General features: G+C 40.3%; 2 protein-coding genes across 14 annotated transcripts in view; one reads left to right on the top strand and one right to left on the bottom strand.

Annotated features, from left to right (window-relative positions):
• LOC126934205 (cytochrome c oxidase subunit 7A-related protein, mitochondrial) overlaps window positions 1-15,920 on the bottom strand; it is a 723,522-nt gene that overhangs the window by 349,666 nt on the left and 357,936 nt on the right. The gene's annotated exons all lie outside the window — the stretch shown is intronic.
• MTA3 (metastasis associated 1 family member 3) overlaps window positions 1-15,920 on the top strand; it is a 255,898-nt gene that overhangs the window by 179,502 nt on the left and 60,476 nt on the right. For 7 of the 10 annotated variants that reach the window (XM_050754792.1, XM_050754791.1, XM_050754795.1 and 4 more), the window contains one exon: window positions 3,619-3,807. The exons of the other annotated variants lie outside the window; for them this stretch is intronic. In XM_050754792.1, the coding sequence (XP_050610749.1) occupies window positions 3,619-3,807 (189 nt within the window). The remainder of the gene's footprint in view (window positions 1-3,618; window positions 3,808-15,920) is intronic. 10 annotated transcript variants of the gene reach the window in all.

Here is a 15,920-nt window from a genome sequence, read left to right as displayed (position 1 = left end):
GCATACTTTTGCTAATAATGTTTTCACTTTAATAGATATTAGTTGATATTTGAGCTCTCCTACAGTCTCCTACCAGATAATGAGGGATCACTTAAAAGGTATTTTTAAAAAAATACAAATAAGAAAAGATCTTTCACATACATTCTCATTTGACCCTCATAGGCCTCTGAGGTAGGCAGCATGGATATTTTTCTCATTTAACAAACAAGGAAAGTGAGTCTCAGCAGTTAACTGATGTGTTGCCCCAGGTTCTACAGTTAGCAAATACTTTGTATTAATATCAGTCTTTGACCTAAAAATTCAGCACCCAACTTCCCCTTGTACTTGCCCTACCTACTTCACAGGAATAATGAAGGTAAAATGAATTCAAGGCTAGAAAAATACTTTGAGAGAAACATCACTGCGATTATACTTAGAAAGTATAATTTTCTATGATATTATGGCTCACTCCCCTTCTCATCCCAACTTGTGTGTGAACCCCAGATTTTATGTTGCCTTTGTTCTGTGCTCAACTAAGCAACTAAGTAAGGCAGGGAACAGTGTGATTGTTTAAAGTTATTTAAGTTACAATTGGTGTAACTGCTATCATTAAGCGAATTGAAAACAGCACAGAAAGGCCAATGTGCAACTAGGCTTCACTAAAGCATAGAGCGAAGCAAGGAATGATGATCGGATAGGGCATCATAGCCTAGAAGGAAAACGTGGTGTCAGATTTCTGACTGGCACACACAGTTACCTAAGGCACAATGGTGGCAAATCAGAGTTATTTGTTCCACATTATATAAACAGGAACAGAAAATTAATGGGAACCCATGCAGAAGCATCTTGTGACACACAGATCTCTCCAGCTGCCTACAGAAAATATAAACAACAGTGCCCTCTTCATTTTAAAGAATGGCTGTACCTGTGCTCATTTTTTAAGCTACACCAAGGATTACCTCTATGCTAAACTTCATTGGCAAAAATACAAACAGCACCATAATTCCTCATCAGACTAATAAACAGAATATCTTTTAGGGTAATGAATTAGATGGATATGTTTAGTTTTTTTTTTTTTTTTTTTCTCACTTTGGATTCTTCTGCTTTAAGATTCAAAACAATTTATATTGAGTATTTATAGATGATTCTAAGTGTGTTTATAATAGTAAAGTGTGATAGGTGAATGTAACATATTAAAAGAATTCTGTAGCATCTATCTAGAAAAGATTATATAGTATACAAACTATTCAAGTTATACAAAACCAGTTTTTAGTGTCTTTTCAACTGAGAAGAATTCTATCCTGCACACTTCACCTGAGGTGGTTCATATTTATCTTTCATTTCTGTCAATTCTAGGGAAAGCAGTTCTATTTCTGGATTTTCTGGGGTAGCAACTCCTAAGTGATGCTTTAAAAAACCAAAGCAGTATTAGGTTTCTCTGGTTCTTTTCTAAGGCTACGAGCACCTTCATTCAGCATCCCGGAGCCCTAAGCACCTCCAGAACTGCTTGATCTTGGAGTTAACAGTTCTCATGGGCCATAGTGACAGCTGCAGTGGCATAGCTGGCACTGAGACCTTGACTGGTAGCGGGCTTGGAGATGCACAACTTATGCCAAAAGCTAAATTTTTAAGAGTTCTATTGTTGCATAGAAGTGAAGCTATCCCCATTTGTGAAATTTTTAATAAATAGCAAGAGATACATTGTGTAAAAGGTGCAAGACTTGAAGTTCATGTGTTAGAAGGTCTGGGTGGGGTTGAGAGGTGGGGAGAAAAACAGAACTAGTTCTCATTTGGGCAAGAATTAGATCACTTTGCAGCACCTATGTGCTAATCTGCAACATAGGCAGAGCTGATTGTGCTGGTTTTCAGTTTTCCTGTTATACATATAAGTACATGTATGTACATGCTATGAATGACTCTCTTTCCAGTAGGAAAATAAAATAAAAGGTTTTTCAAAACTTGAAGTTTTAGAACCTAGTTATTGTTCTGATTGGAGGAAAATGCCTTCTTTTTTAAAAAATAGGGCATCATTCTGTTGCCCAGGCTGGGGTGCAGTGGCACGATCTCAGCTCATTGCAGCCTCGACCTTCCTGGGCTCAAGTGATTTTCTCATCTCTGACTCCTGAGTAGCTGGGATTACAGGCAATGTGCCACCATGCCTGTTTTTTCTTTTTTTTTTTTTGTGATGGGGTTTCACTGTGCTGCCCAGGCTGGTCTTGAAGTCCTGGGTGCCAGCGTTCTGCCCACCTTGGGCTCCCAAAGTGTTGGGATTATAGGCGTGAGCCACTGTGTCTGGCCAGAAAATGCTTTTTAAGTAAGCTAGACCTAAGTTACTTTTGCAAAAGTAACCTTGAGCCCAGGAGTTCAACGTTACAGTGATTGTGTCTTCTATCTTTTCTCCTTTCAAATTGTGCTTCAAATCACTCTCCCTTGAAATATATAAGAAACCCACAGTGGCCTTGCTGTTCCAAGCAAGCCTGGCCATCTATTCTTTGTCTTCTACAACCTCAACCAAGTTACCATATTAACATGAATATGTAACTTTGTTTTGTTTTGCTTTTTCTGTGCAGCATGTTTATAATTTTGTCTTAAACATCATACTGTGTTCCATTGTTTTCTTTCCATCTTAGTACATGATTCCTTAATCCAACCTGAGAATATTTTTTTCTCACTCTCTGATACATAATCTGTATATGTTTCCCTGGTCAAGGATGGCTGTGCTGTATACCTTGCACAAGAGCTGAAGTGACTTTGATATTTTTATTAATTTTTATTTTTTGAAGTAGGCTGTCACTCTGTTGTCCAGGCTGGAGTGCAGTGGCATAAGTCACAGCTCACTGCAGCCTCAACCTCCTGGGCTCAAGCAATCCTCCCACCCCAGCCTCCCGAGTAGTTGGGACTATAGGCGTGCACAACCAGGCTTGGCTAATTGTTTATTTTTGTAGAGACAGGGTCTCACTATGTTGCCCACACTGGTCTTAAAACTTGGGGGCTCAAGTGATCCTCCCACCTTGGCTTCTCGAAGTGCTGGGATTACAAGTGTGAGCCACCATGTGTGGACCGGCTAGACTTTCAAGGTTACAGTGAGCCATGACCATGCCACTGCACTCCAGCATGGGTGACAGAGCAAGAGCCTATCTCAAAAAAAAAAAAAAAAAAAAAAAAAAAAGTAAATAAATAAAAATAAAAGAGACTTAATCCTAGCGTTTTGGGAGGCTATAGTGGGAGGATCACTTGAGCCCAGGAGTTCAAGACTAGCCTGGGCAACATAGCGAGACCCCCGTCTCTATATAAAATAAAAAACTAACCAGGCGTAGTGGCATATGCCTGTGGTCCTAGTTACTCAGGAGGCTGAGGCAGGAGGATTGCTTGAGCCCAGAAGGTGGAGGCTGCTGCCGCACTCTAGCCTGAGAATAGAGGGAGACCCGGTGCTCCCCTCCCCCCAAATAAGGGTACAAGTCTGCATTTTCTAAAGCAATAAATGATATCTTAAATAATTATTTAGTAATCTGTTTAAAATTTGTTAAAAATAAGTATATCGTTAATTAAGTACATCATATATTTTAGTGTTTCTATTCTTACATAATGTAGCATGTTTGCATTTCTGGTTGATATTTTCTGTTCATTTTGTTTCTTTAGTTTCACGCTATGGATACATTGTATAGACACAGCTATGATTTGAGCAGTGCCATTAGTGTCTTAGTACCACTCGGAGGACCTGTTTTATGCAGAGATGAAATGGAGGAATGGTCAGCCTCTGAAGCTAGCTTATTTGAAGAGGCACTGGAAAAATATGGCAAAGACTTCAATGACATACGGCAAGATTTTGTAAGTAGAAAATTATGAGTAAAATAAAATGTTGAGATGGGAATATTCTGTTTTAGAAATCTGGTAAACCTTACAGTATTCATTTAGCAAGTTTGTAACTTTTATCTGCTCAAAGTAAAATGAAGGCTAGTCTTGTAAAGGGAGAAATTGATAATTATTCGGAGGACTAGTTGTATTAAGACCCACAATATCAGGCCGAGTATGGTGGCTCACGTCTGTAATCCCAGGACTTTGGGAGGCCGAGGTGGGTGGATCACGAGGTCAGGAGTTCGAGACCAACCTGGCCAATATGGTGAAACCCCATCTCTACTGAAAATATAAAAAATTCACCAGGCGTGGTGGCGCGCGCCTGTAGCCCGAGCTACTCAAGAGGCTGAGAAAGGAGAATCTCTTGAACCAGGGAGGTGGAGGTTTCAGTGAGCTGAGATTGTACCACTACACTGCAGCCTGGGTGACAGAGCAAGACTCCATCTCAAAAACAAAACAAAACAAAACAAAAAAATCCCCACACTCTCAGCAAGTCCTGTGTTCTTGGTGTAAACCTTGGCAATATTAATTTATCCTATTTACCTCTCTCTGAGTTCCGAGTTAAAATATGGTCAGCTCTTCTCACCATTTGCACTAAACAATCTGATATCTGCTTTTAGACTAGTTGTTCTGCTTTAAGCTTTCTGTATTTTTCTAGTTGTCTTACTAATTGTTGAGCCTGAATTTGATGCAGACCCTTAATGAAATGACCTCTGCCAAGCACAGTAGGAGAATTTGTTTTATGGGCTTTTGATCTTTGATTCTTAATGATACAGAGCAATGATCCCCAACATTTTTCGCACCAAGGACCAGTTTTGTGGAAGACGGTTTTTCCATGGACTGGGAGTGGAGGGAGCTTTCAGGATGATTCAGGTGCATTACGTTTATTGTGCAAGTGCACATTTCTATTATTATTACATTGTCATATATAATGAAATATATGACTCACCATAATGGAGAATCAGTGAGACCTCTGAGCTTGTTTTCCTGCAACTAGACAGTCCCATCTGGGGGTGATGGGAGACAGTGACAGATCATCAGGTATTAGATTCTCATAAGAAGTATGCTACCTAGATCCCTCGCATGCACAGTTCACAATAGGGTTTGCACTCCTATGAGAATCTAATGCCGCTGCTGATCTGATGGGGCAGAGCTCAGGGGCCAATAGGAGTAATGGGGAGTGGCTATAAATACAGATGAAGCTTCACTGGCTTTTCCACTCACCTCCTGTGCAGCCCAATTCCTAACCAGTTCGTGGCCCAGGGATTGGGGACCCCTGAGTATCCTATGCGTATTTTTTATTATTAAAATTTTTTTCCCTCAGCTTTACTGAGGTATAATTGACAAGTAGAAAATACATATTTTCAAGGTATACAGTATGATGATTTGATATACATATACGTTGTGAAATGATTACCACAATTAACACATTTATCACCTCACTTTTTTTTTTTTTTTTGAGACGGAGTCTTGCTCTGTCGCCCAAGCTGGAATGCAGTGGCGCGATCCTGGCTCACTGCAAGCTCCGCCTCCTGGGTTCACGCCATTCTCCTGCCCCAGCCTCCCGAGTAGCTGGGACTACAGGCGCCCGCCACTGCGCCCGGCTCATTTTTTGTATTTTTAGTAGAGACGGGGTTTCACCGTGGTCTCGATCTCCTGACCTTGTGATCCGCCCGCCTCGGCCTCCCAAAGTGCTGGGATTACAGGCATGAGCCACCGCGCCCGGCCTCACCTCACTTATTTACCCCATGCAGTGGGGTAAATACCAGGTCATCTTGTCTAGTATAGTATGTACTGTGTTTTGTCTTTGTGTTTATGGACTTATTGTCTTTAATTAAACTTACGGTTTCTTTGAAATGGTGAAATTTCCATTTGAGATTTTCATAAATAGCTTTCTATGAAGTCATCCTTTATTTTAAATTACAAAAATAGAATCTTTATAGACTATTACATTTTTGATGTGAGTCAGTAGCCTGCCTTTTATGTTGCTGCATCTTTACTGAATTGTTTGACACAAAGTTATTACTTACCAATATGGGTTGATAAATTAAATCCCAGACATGGTAATTAAAACTGTTAGTGTCACTGATAATTTGTTCTTCTGGCAAAACTTCACTCATACTTAACTTGTTACATGCCATGATTTAAATTTGTAGGATGCGCAGCTGAAAATTTAAAATGCATTGGTTTTTAGCTTCAGATGGTCAGAATAACATAATAGTGCAATGTTATTAATATAACAGTTATAATAGAGCTACAGCTACATAGAAATTACAAAGAATAAAACCTAGTGAATCAAGTCTACACTGTGAGGCTGAATGAAAATTCAAAAAAGATAAAGCAGCTATAAAAAAGGATGAGTTCTTGTCCTTTGTAGGGATATGGATGCAGCTGGAAACCATCATTCTCAGCAAACTATCTCAAGAACAGAAAACCAAACACCGCATGTTCTCACTCATAGGTGGGAATTGAACAATGAGATCCCTTGGACACAGGAAGGGGAACATCACACACCGGGGCCTATTGTGGGGAGAGGGGAGGGATAGCATTAGGAGATATACCTAATGTAAATGACAAGTTAATGGGTGCAGCACACCAACATGGCACATGTATACGTATGTAACAAACCTGCATGTTGTGCACACGTACCCTAGAACTTAAAGTATAATAATAAAAAAAAAGATAAATAAAACCTGCAGATCTGATAAAGGAGTAGGAGGTGAGAAACACCGAAAGTGAAAATACTTTTCCCTGCGCCGAATGTAATACCTTATTCTATGTTCTAGTGGTATTTACTGAGTACGAGTAACATGCCAGGCCTGCAAAAAGGCACTAGGCATGCAACAAAAATTGAATGTGGTCCTTGCTTCAAGGAATTAATTCCTAGTTAAAATCAAGAGATTGAAATATACCCCCAAGTAAAATATAATTAATTATTTCTGTCAGTACATAAGTATATAGGAATATTAAAAAGGATTCAGTGTGCCAAAGTGGGAGAGGCTTGATGGAGTTAACTGGCATTTCCTCTGGGTCTCTAATAGGTAAAGAGAGAAAAGAGCAGATAGCAAGGTAAACACTGAGCTGTGAAACTTACAGCACTCCTAGGCACTTAACACAGGACTAGAAGATAACTCTGAACCGTAGGTTAGTGCAGTATACTTGAACATAGAGGCTGGCATCAGTATCAGATAAAATTAACAATGAAAATGAGTATAACAGTAATAATACTGTTAGATGATTTTTTTGTTGCCTTTTATGGTCTAACAAAATTACAGATTTGTAGCATGGTATATATTAGTTTTTCTTTCGTTTTACCCTAGCTTGTTTGAATAGAAAGCTTATTGAAACATTAAGTACTAGGGAAGATGAAGAAATACACATCAGATTGGGCCTCCAAGATTGTGACTTTGACAGTCACACTTCAGAATGGGCCAGCTAAGGATACTGCCATCCCTGCTGTGATGAGAAACCATTAGGTAGTAGGAAGCTACCATTCTGCCTGTGGCTCCAATGTGCTGTCTCTCCCTCAAACCCCACCAGCAGGGTGCCTTTAGTACCAAATCTGTCTGTCTTGCCAGTGCATCTATGGTGCAACCTAAATTATACCCAGAATCTTAGATGCAAGGGAGTCTGGGAAATGTGGATTTTAACCCTGGAGACTGCCCCCTAGGTGGTGGTTGTTGGAGGGCCAGTCCGGATTAGATTTCTTGTATTTTGGAGACTGGAATTGGTTACTTGTGTCAAGTAAAAGAAACAGGATAGAATGTCAGAGTGTTAAACTGCTCAAAGGGTTTTGTGCTTTTTGTGGTAGGTAGTGTTTTTAAACTTACCATCCCCTCTTTTTCTCCATACTTAAAAAAGTAATATATAAACTTAGTAGAAAATAAAATGCAAATAATGTTATTTCCTATAATGCCATCACAGGTACATGATGTTGTTGGGGCAATGTATTTCTTATGACATGAAGTTTTAAGAAGTGTCCTTTTAGAAATTGTCAGGTAGTGTATGCAACAAAAAGTCTCCTGGGCCTCCTCTGCTTAAATACTAGACCTTTACCTGAGCACTGAGCAACTGTGTCATAATGGTGAGTTTTTTTAAGTGATTTCATCCCACTACCCAAAAGTGATCATTGATTATTTTCTGCTTCCAGTGTCTTAGTTTTCCCAAGTGAATGAATATATTATTTAATTTTTTAATTTTTTTTTTTTTTTTTTGAGACGGAGTCTCGCTCTGTCGCCCAGGCTGGAGTGCAGTGGCCGGATCTCAGCTCACTGCAAGCTCCGTCTCCTGGGTTTACGCCATTCTCCTACCTCAGCCTCCCGAGCAGCTGGGACTACAGGCACCTGCCACCTCGCCCGGCTAGTTTTTTGTATTTTTTAGTAGAGACGGCGTTTCACTGGGTTAGCCAGGATGGTCTCGATCTCCTGACCTCGTGATCCGCCCGCCTCGGCCTCCCAAAGTGCTGGGATTACAGACTTGAGCCACCGCGCCCGGCCGAATGAATATATTATTGTGTATTTGTACATTTAAGAACAAATTGTGTAGAAGGCACATATTTGGGTATAGATATTTTTATATTTAGTGTTTAGTGATAGCTTTATTCCAAAGCTTAATTTAACTTATTTCAAAATTTATACGCAGTAAAATTCACTCCTTTACAGTTTTTTACAGTTAAAGTTCTGTGAGTTTTTATTAATGCATACTCCCATAACCATCACCACAGGCTGGGTGTGGTGGGTCACACCTGAAATCTCAGCACTTTGGGAGTCTGAGGCAGGAAGATCGCTTGAGCCCAGGAGCTCAAGACCAGCCTGGGCAACATAGTGAGACTCTGTCTCTTAAAAAAAAAAAGGATAGTCTGGGCGCAGTGGCTCATGCCTCTAATCCCAACACTTTGGGAGGCCGACATGGTTGGATCACCTGAGGTCATGAGTTCGAGACCAGCCTGGCCAACATGGTGAAACCCCATCTCTACTAAAAATACAAAAAAATTAGCTGGGCATGGTAGTGCAGGCCTGTAATGCCAGCTACTCGATAGTCTGAGGCAGGAGAATCACTTGAACCCAGGAGGTGAAGGTTGCAGTGAGCTGAGATCATGCCACTGCACTCCAGCCTGGGTGATAGAGCAAAACTTCATCTCAAAAAAAAAAAAAAAAAAAAGGCTGGGCATGGTGGCTCACACCTGTAATCTAAGCACTTAGGGAGGCTGAGATGGGCAGATCACTTGAGGCCAGGAGTTTGAGACCAGGCTGGCTAATATGGCAAAACCCCATCTCTACAAAAAAATACAAAAATTAGCCGGGCCTGGTGGCACATGCCTGTAGTCCCAGCTACTTGGGAGGCTGAGGCACAAGAATTGCTTAAACCCGGGAGGCAGAGGTTGCAGTGAGCCAAGATCGTGCCACTGCACTCCAGCCTGGGTGATAGAGTGAGACTCTGTCTCCACAAACGAACAAAACTCATCACCACAATCAAGACACAATACAGTTCCATCACCTCTTCCGTCAAGTCTCCCCTTTTATAGTCAACGATACCCTAGCCCTAACCCTGGCAACCACTGATGTATGCTCCATCCCTATAGTTTTGCCTTTTTCTGAACACTGTGTAAGTAGAATCATTTAGTAGTATGTAACGTTTTAATTTGGTTTATTTTACTTAACATAATGCATCTGGTATTCATCAGTGTTGCTGCATATATCAGTAGTTCATTTTCATTACCTATTCCATTGTGTGAATGTACCACAATCAGTTTATTCATTCACCTGTTGAAGGGCATTTGAATTGTTTCTGATTTTTGATGATTATGGATAAAGTTGCTGTAAACATTTTGTATGCTAGTTTTAGTGAATGTAAGTTTTTGTTTCTCTTGGGAAATATGAGCCATGGGGTTGCTGGGTCTTACATGATAACTGTATGTCTAACTTTATAAGAAATTACCTTTGTTAGCTTTATAACATATCAGTGTAGCCAGACTGAACCACGTTTTCCAGAATTCCCTTCCCGGTATGTTGCCCTTTAGGGTGGGCCATGAGAAATTCTAGTGCAGGATTTGGAGAACAGAAGTGAAGCACCAGCCATTTTTGTAGCTCATATGTGTTCTCGTTTATCTGCTGGCCCACTTTGTTGGCATGAGGCAATGTTGGGACTGCAGTTGCTCTGTCTTCCCTAGAATCCCCCTTCGTCATCTCTGACTCCAGGGCAAGGTGTGTGTGTGTTTAGCACCATGAAGAAAGCCTTAGTTTCTGCAGAGCATGCACACCATCAGGGTCAAAGGCAGTCACTACTTACAAGGGTTTTTCCCATCCTTGTAGGCTCCAGGTTGTGCTGTCATATTTTGCTAGTTTGAATGCAATTGATACAGCCACTTTGGAAAACAGTTGGCTTATCAGTCAGGATTTAGTTAGAGAAACAGGACCACTAAAACAGATGTGGCATGATCATAGCTCACTGCAGCCTCAAACTCCTGGGCCCAAGTGATCCTCCTGGCCTCAACCTTGCACATAACTGGGACTATAGGCATGTTGTACTACCATGTCTAGCTAACTTTTTAAAAATTATTATTTTTTTATATAGATGCGGTCTCACCATGCTGCCCAGGCTGGTCTCCAACTCCTGGGCTCAAGTGATCCTCTTTCCTTGACCTCCCAAGTTGCTGGGATTACAGGCGTGAGCCACTGCACCTGACACATTATTGTCATTTTTTAAAAAGCCATTATAATAGGTTTGTAGTAGCATTTCATTTCGGTTTTAATTTGTGTTTTCCGTGAAGACTAATGATAAGCATCTTTTCATGTGTATCATTGCCCATCATATGTCCTTGATGTGAAATGGTTTTCAAAATCTTCTGCTTATTTTAAAAGAGGGCTTTTTTTGTTTGTTGATTTTGAGAGTTTGTTATGTATTTTGAATTCAAGTTTTTTTTTTGTAACATTCTGTCCTAATATGCAGCTTTTATATATTCACCTTGTACTCTGCAGCCTTGTGAATCTCTTGCAGTAGTTATAGTCGGTTTTTTTTGGTAGATTCTTTGAGACTTTCTACATAGATAGTTATGCTATCTGCACATAAAGGGCAGTTTTTGTTTTTATTTCCCATCTGTATGCCTTTTATTTTTATTTATTTTTGCCTTATTGCACTGGCTAGTATTTCCAATGTAGTGTTCAAAAGAAATGGTAAGAGCAACATCCTTTTCTGATGTTAGGGGATCTTAGGGGAAATTCATTCATTTTTTCACTATTACATGTGAGATCAACTGTAATTTGTTTTATTTTTGTATGTGTCTTTTAATGACGAGCAAATTCCTTTCTATTCTTATTTTCTGAGAGTTTTTTTAAAAAATCATGAATGATGTCAAATTTTGTAAGATGTGTTTTATGCATCAGTTGTGATTATAGGATGTTTATCTCTTTTGATAATGGTGAATAACATAGATTAACTTATGATTGTTGAAAACAACCAGTGTTCCTGGCTATCAGTTCCACTTGGTCATGAGACATTGTTTTAATAAAATGCTGAATTTGATTTCCCAGTATTTTGTTAAGCATGTTTGCATCTGTGTTTTTGAAATTTATCTTTTTGAATTGACAAACTAAGACTTAATATATGTTTATTATGTGGAGCATGTTGTTTTGAATCTATGTTAATGATTAATACAGAACTTTTCATTTCCTTTTATTGTAATATTTTTGGTTTTATTTCAGGCTAATGATGGCTACTTAGCATGAGTTGGGAAGTATTCTCTTTTCTGTTTTCTGGAAGTGTTTGTGTAAACTTATTCCTTAAATGTTTGGTTGAGTTCACTAGTGAAGTCATCTCCTTTTGGAAGGTTTTAAAACTGTGAAGTCATTTTCTTTAATAGATACAGGTCTTTTATTGTTACCTCTTTCTTCTTGAGTGATTTTGGTAGTTTGTCTTCCAAAGTATTTCTCCCTTTTATCTTAAGTTGTCTAGTTTACTATTATAAAGATGTTTATAATAGGAGTTTAGAGTATTCTCATGTTATGCTTTTATGGTCTGTAGCATGGATTTGTAGTTACATCTACTGTCTCGTTCCTGATACTGATAATTTGTGTGTTTTTTAAATCTTTTTTCCTGATCAGTCTGGCTAGGAGTTTATCAGTGTTGTTGAACTTTGCAAAAAACGAACAAACAAAGAAAACCCAGCTTTTGGTTTGATTGACTTTGCTCTATTTTCTATTTCATTGATTTCTGCTTGTATCTTTATTACTTCTTTCCTTTATATTGCTTTGGACTTAATTGCTTTTTCTTTTCCTAGTATCTTATGATTGAAGCTTAGGGCTACAGATGTGGTAACACACCCTGTAGTCCCAGCTACTTGGGCCTTGGGAAGCTGAAGCAAGAGGATCACTCGAGCCTGGGATTTTGAGGCTGCAGCATGCTGTGATCATGCCTGTGAATAGCTACTGCACTCCAGCCTGAACAGGATAGCACTACCCTATCTCAATTAAACAAACAAACAAATAAAAAAAAAGATTGAAGCTTACATCATTTATTTGAAACCTTTCCTCCAATATAAGCACTTAATGGCAGTACAACGGTGAATTCAGCTTTGCTTGAAAAACTCTGCTGTTCCTTAAAACATATTTCACATTTTATATAATTCACTTTTTTCCTTTTCTTTTTCAGTGCTGTAAAGTTGTCTCTCTATCTGATGTACCTAGTTTCTGATGAGAAGTTCCTATGATGTGATGTTTCTTTTTCTTTGTCTTCAAAATTTTCTGTCTACTTTTGGTTTTTAGCATTTTTACTTCCACAATGTGCCTGAGTGTGTTTTTCTTTGTAATTATTCTATTTATAATTCTCTGAGCATCCTAGAACTGTTTTTTTTGTTTTCCGTTAAGTTTGAATAATTCTTAGCCATTTTCTTTTTAAACATTTTTCTTTTCTTTTAAAAATTTTTATTTTTAGTTTTTGCTGGCTCATAGTAGGTGTGTGTAATTATGGGGTACATGAAATTTTTTAATTTAAATTTTTGTTTGTTTTTTTTTTTTTGGAGACGGAGTCTCTCTCTGTTGCCAAGCTGGAATGCAGTGGCGCAGTCTTGGCTCACTGCAACCTCTGACTCCCGGGTTCAAGCGATTCTCCTGCCTCAGCCTCCCGAGTAGCTGAGACTAGAGGCACACGCCACCAGCCCCAGCTAATTTTTGTATTTTTATTTAATTTAATTAGTTTATTTTTTTTTTTTGAGACAAAGTCTCACTCTGTTACCCAGGCTGGAGTGCAGTGGTGCAATCTCTGCTCACCGCAACCTCCACCTCCCGGGTTCAGGTGATTCTCCTGCCTCAGCCTCCCGAGTAGCTGGGACTACAGGCACGCGCCACCATGCCCAGCTAATTTTTTTATTTTCAATAGAGACGGGGTTTCACTGTTGGCCAGGCTGGTCTTAAACTCCTGGCTTCAAGCAGCCCGCCCGTCTTGGGCTCCCAAAGTGCTGGGATTATAGGCGACCGCCACCAGCCCCAGCTAATTTTTGTATTTTTAGTAGAGACCGGGTTTCACCTTGTTGGCCAGGATGGGCTCGATCTCCTGACCTTGTGATCTGCCTGCCTCAGCCTCCCAAAGTGCTAGGATTACAGGCATGAGCCACGACACCACAGCCTATGAAATATTTTGATACAGGTGTGCAATATGTAATAATCACCTCTTGGAACATCTCTCACACACACACACACACGCACTGAAACCTAATAGTTAGAAAACTGCATTTTAACTTCATTCCTCTTTTTAACTTTTTGTTGATTCTGTGTCTTATTGTACTATGTCTTGGAAAGTTGTAGTTATTATTTTTGATTGGTTCATCATTCAGGCTTTCTACTTAAGACTTAAGTGTAGTTTACATACCACAATTACAGTGTTAAAATACTCGATGTGTTTTTCTGTGTACTTACTATTACCAGTGGGTTTTGTACCATCAGATGATTTCCTTTTGCTCACCGACATCTGGTTTTTTTTCTGATGAAAGAACTCCCTTTAGCATTTCTAATTGGACAGGTCTAGTGTTGATGAAATCCTTCAGCTTTTGTTTGTCAGGAAGTCTTTATTTCTCCATCACGTTTGAAGGATATTTTCACTGGATATACTATTCTTGGGTAAAGGTCTTTTCCTTCAGCACTTTAAATATGTCATGCCACTCTCTCCTGGCCTGTAAGGTTTCCATTGAGAAGTCTGCTGCCAAACGTATAGGAGCTCTGTTATAAGTTACTTGTTTTTGCTGTCTTGTTGCTTTTGAGGTTCTTTCCTTATCTTTGACCTTTGGGAGTTTGATTATAACCTTATTGAATATTGATGTTGATATTTTTCTCCAGGTTTGGGAAGTTCTCTGATATTATCCCTTTGAATAATCTTCTTGCCTCTCTTTCTCTACCTCTTCTTTAAGGCCAGTAACTCTTAGATTTGCTCTTTCAAGGCTATTTTCTAGATCCTGTAGGCGGGCTTCATTGGTTTTATTCTTTGCTTTTTTCTCTCCTCTGAGTGGGTATTTTCAAATAACCTGTCTTCAGGCTCAATAATTCTTTCTTCTGCTTAATTAGTTCCACTATTAAATGACTCTGATGCATTTTTTCAGCATGTTAATTGCATTTTTAACTCAAGAATTTCTTCTTGATTCTTTTTATTTCAATCTCTTTGTTAAATTTGTCTGACAGAATTCTGAATTCCTTCTCTCTGTTATCTTGAATTTCTTTGAGTTTCCTCAAAATGGCTATCTTGAATTCTTTTTTTTTTTTGGAGACAGAGAGAGTCCTGTTCTGTTACCCAGGCTGGAGTGCAATGGCATGATCTTGGCTCACTGCAACCTCTGCCTCCTGGGTTCAAGCAATTCTCGTGCCTCAGCCTCCCAAGTAGCTGCGATTATAGACATGCATCACTATGCCTGGCTAATTTTTTTTGTATTTTTAGTAGAGACAGGGTTTCGCCACGTTGACCAGGCTGGTCTCGAACTCCTGGCCTTATGTGATCCTCCTGCCGTGGCCTCCCAAAGTGCTGGGATTACAGGCATGAGCCACTGTGCCCAGCCAGCTATTTTGAATTCTCTATCTGAAAGGTCACATGTCTCTGTTTTTCCAGCATTGGTCCCTCCTGACTTATTTAGTTTGTTTGGTGAGGTCATGTTTTCCCGGATGATCTTGATGCTTGTAGATGTTCGTTAGTGTTTGAGCATTGAAAAGTTAGGTATTTATTGTAGTCTTCACAGTCTGGGCTTGTTTGTGTCCATCCTTCTTAAAAAGACTTTCTAAAGGACTTGGGCCCCAAGCCCAATATCACTGTGGTTTTTGCAGACGCAAAGTACTCGCTTGGTGGTCTCGGATTAGATCCAGAATTCTCTGGATTACCATACAGACTCTTGTTCTTTTCCCTTTCTCTCAAAGAAATAGTGTCTCTCCCTCTCCCTCTCCCCCTCCCCCACTCCCCCATCCCCTCCCCTCCCCCACTCCTCCATCCCCTCCCCTCCCCCACTCCCCCATCCCCTCCCCCACTCCCCCACTCCCCCACTCCCCCGCTCCCCCGCTCCCCCTCCCCCCCGCTCCCCTGAGCTACCTGGAACTGGGGTGTGGTGATGCATGCCTGCCATAACTGCTCACTTGCTACCACCTATGCTAACTCAAGGCCCTAGGGCTCTACTATCAGCAGGTGCCAAAGTGAGACAGGTTTGTGTCCTTCCCTTCAGGACAGTGAGTTCCTCCAAGCCCCGGTGAGTCCAGAGATGCTGTCTGAGAACCAGAGATTGGAGTCAGAAACCTTAGAAATTTATCTGATGTTCTGTTCTACTGTGACTAAGCTGGGACTCAAACCACAATATAAAATCAATCCTGCTTTTCCTTCCCCTTTCCACAGGCAGAGGGGCCTCCCTGTGGACACCACCACCCAGCCACGATTGGGGGTGGGGGGTAGTTCTGCCAGGCCACCTCCAGTGTACACTTAAAGCCCAAGGGCTCTTCATTTCAGTCAGCTGGTGGGGAATGCTGCCTGGCCTGGGATCACCCTTCAGGGAACTGGGCTTCTCTCTGGCCCAAGACAGGTCCAGAAATGCGGTTCAGGAGCTGAGGCCTGAACCTCATTTCTCTGGG

This window comes from Macaca thibetana, chromosome 13, assembly GCF_024542745.1.
Source record: "Macaca thibetana thibetana isolate TM-01 chromosome 13, ASM2454274v1, whole genome shotgun sequence".
Lineage (NCBI taxonomy): Eukaryota > Metazoa > Chordata > Mammalia > Primates > Cercopithecidae > Macaca > Macaca thibetana.
This window is presented reverse-complemented; position numbering and strand designations above follow the sequence as displayed.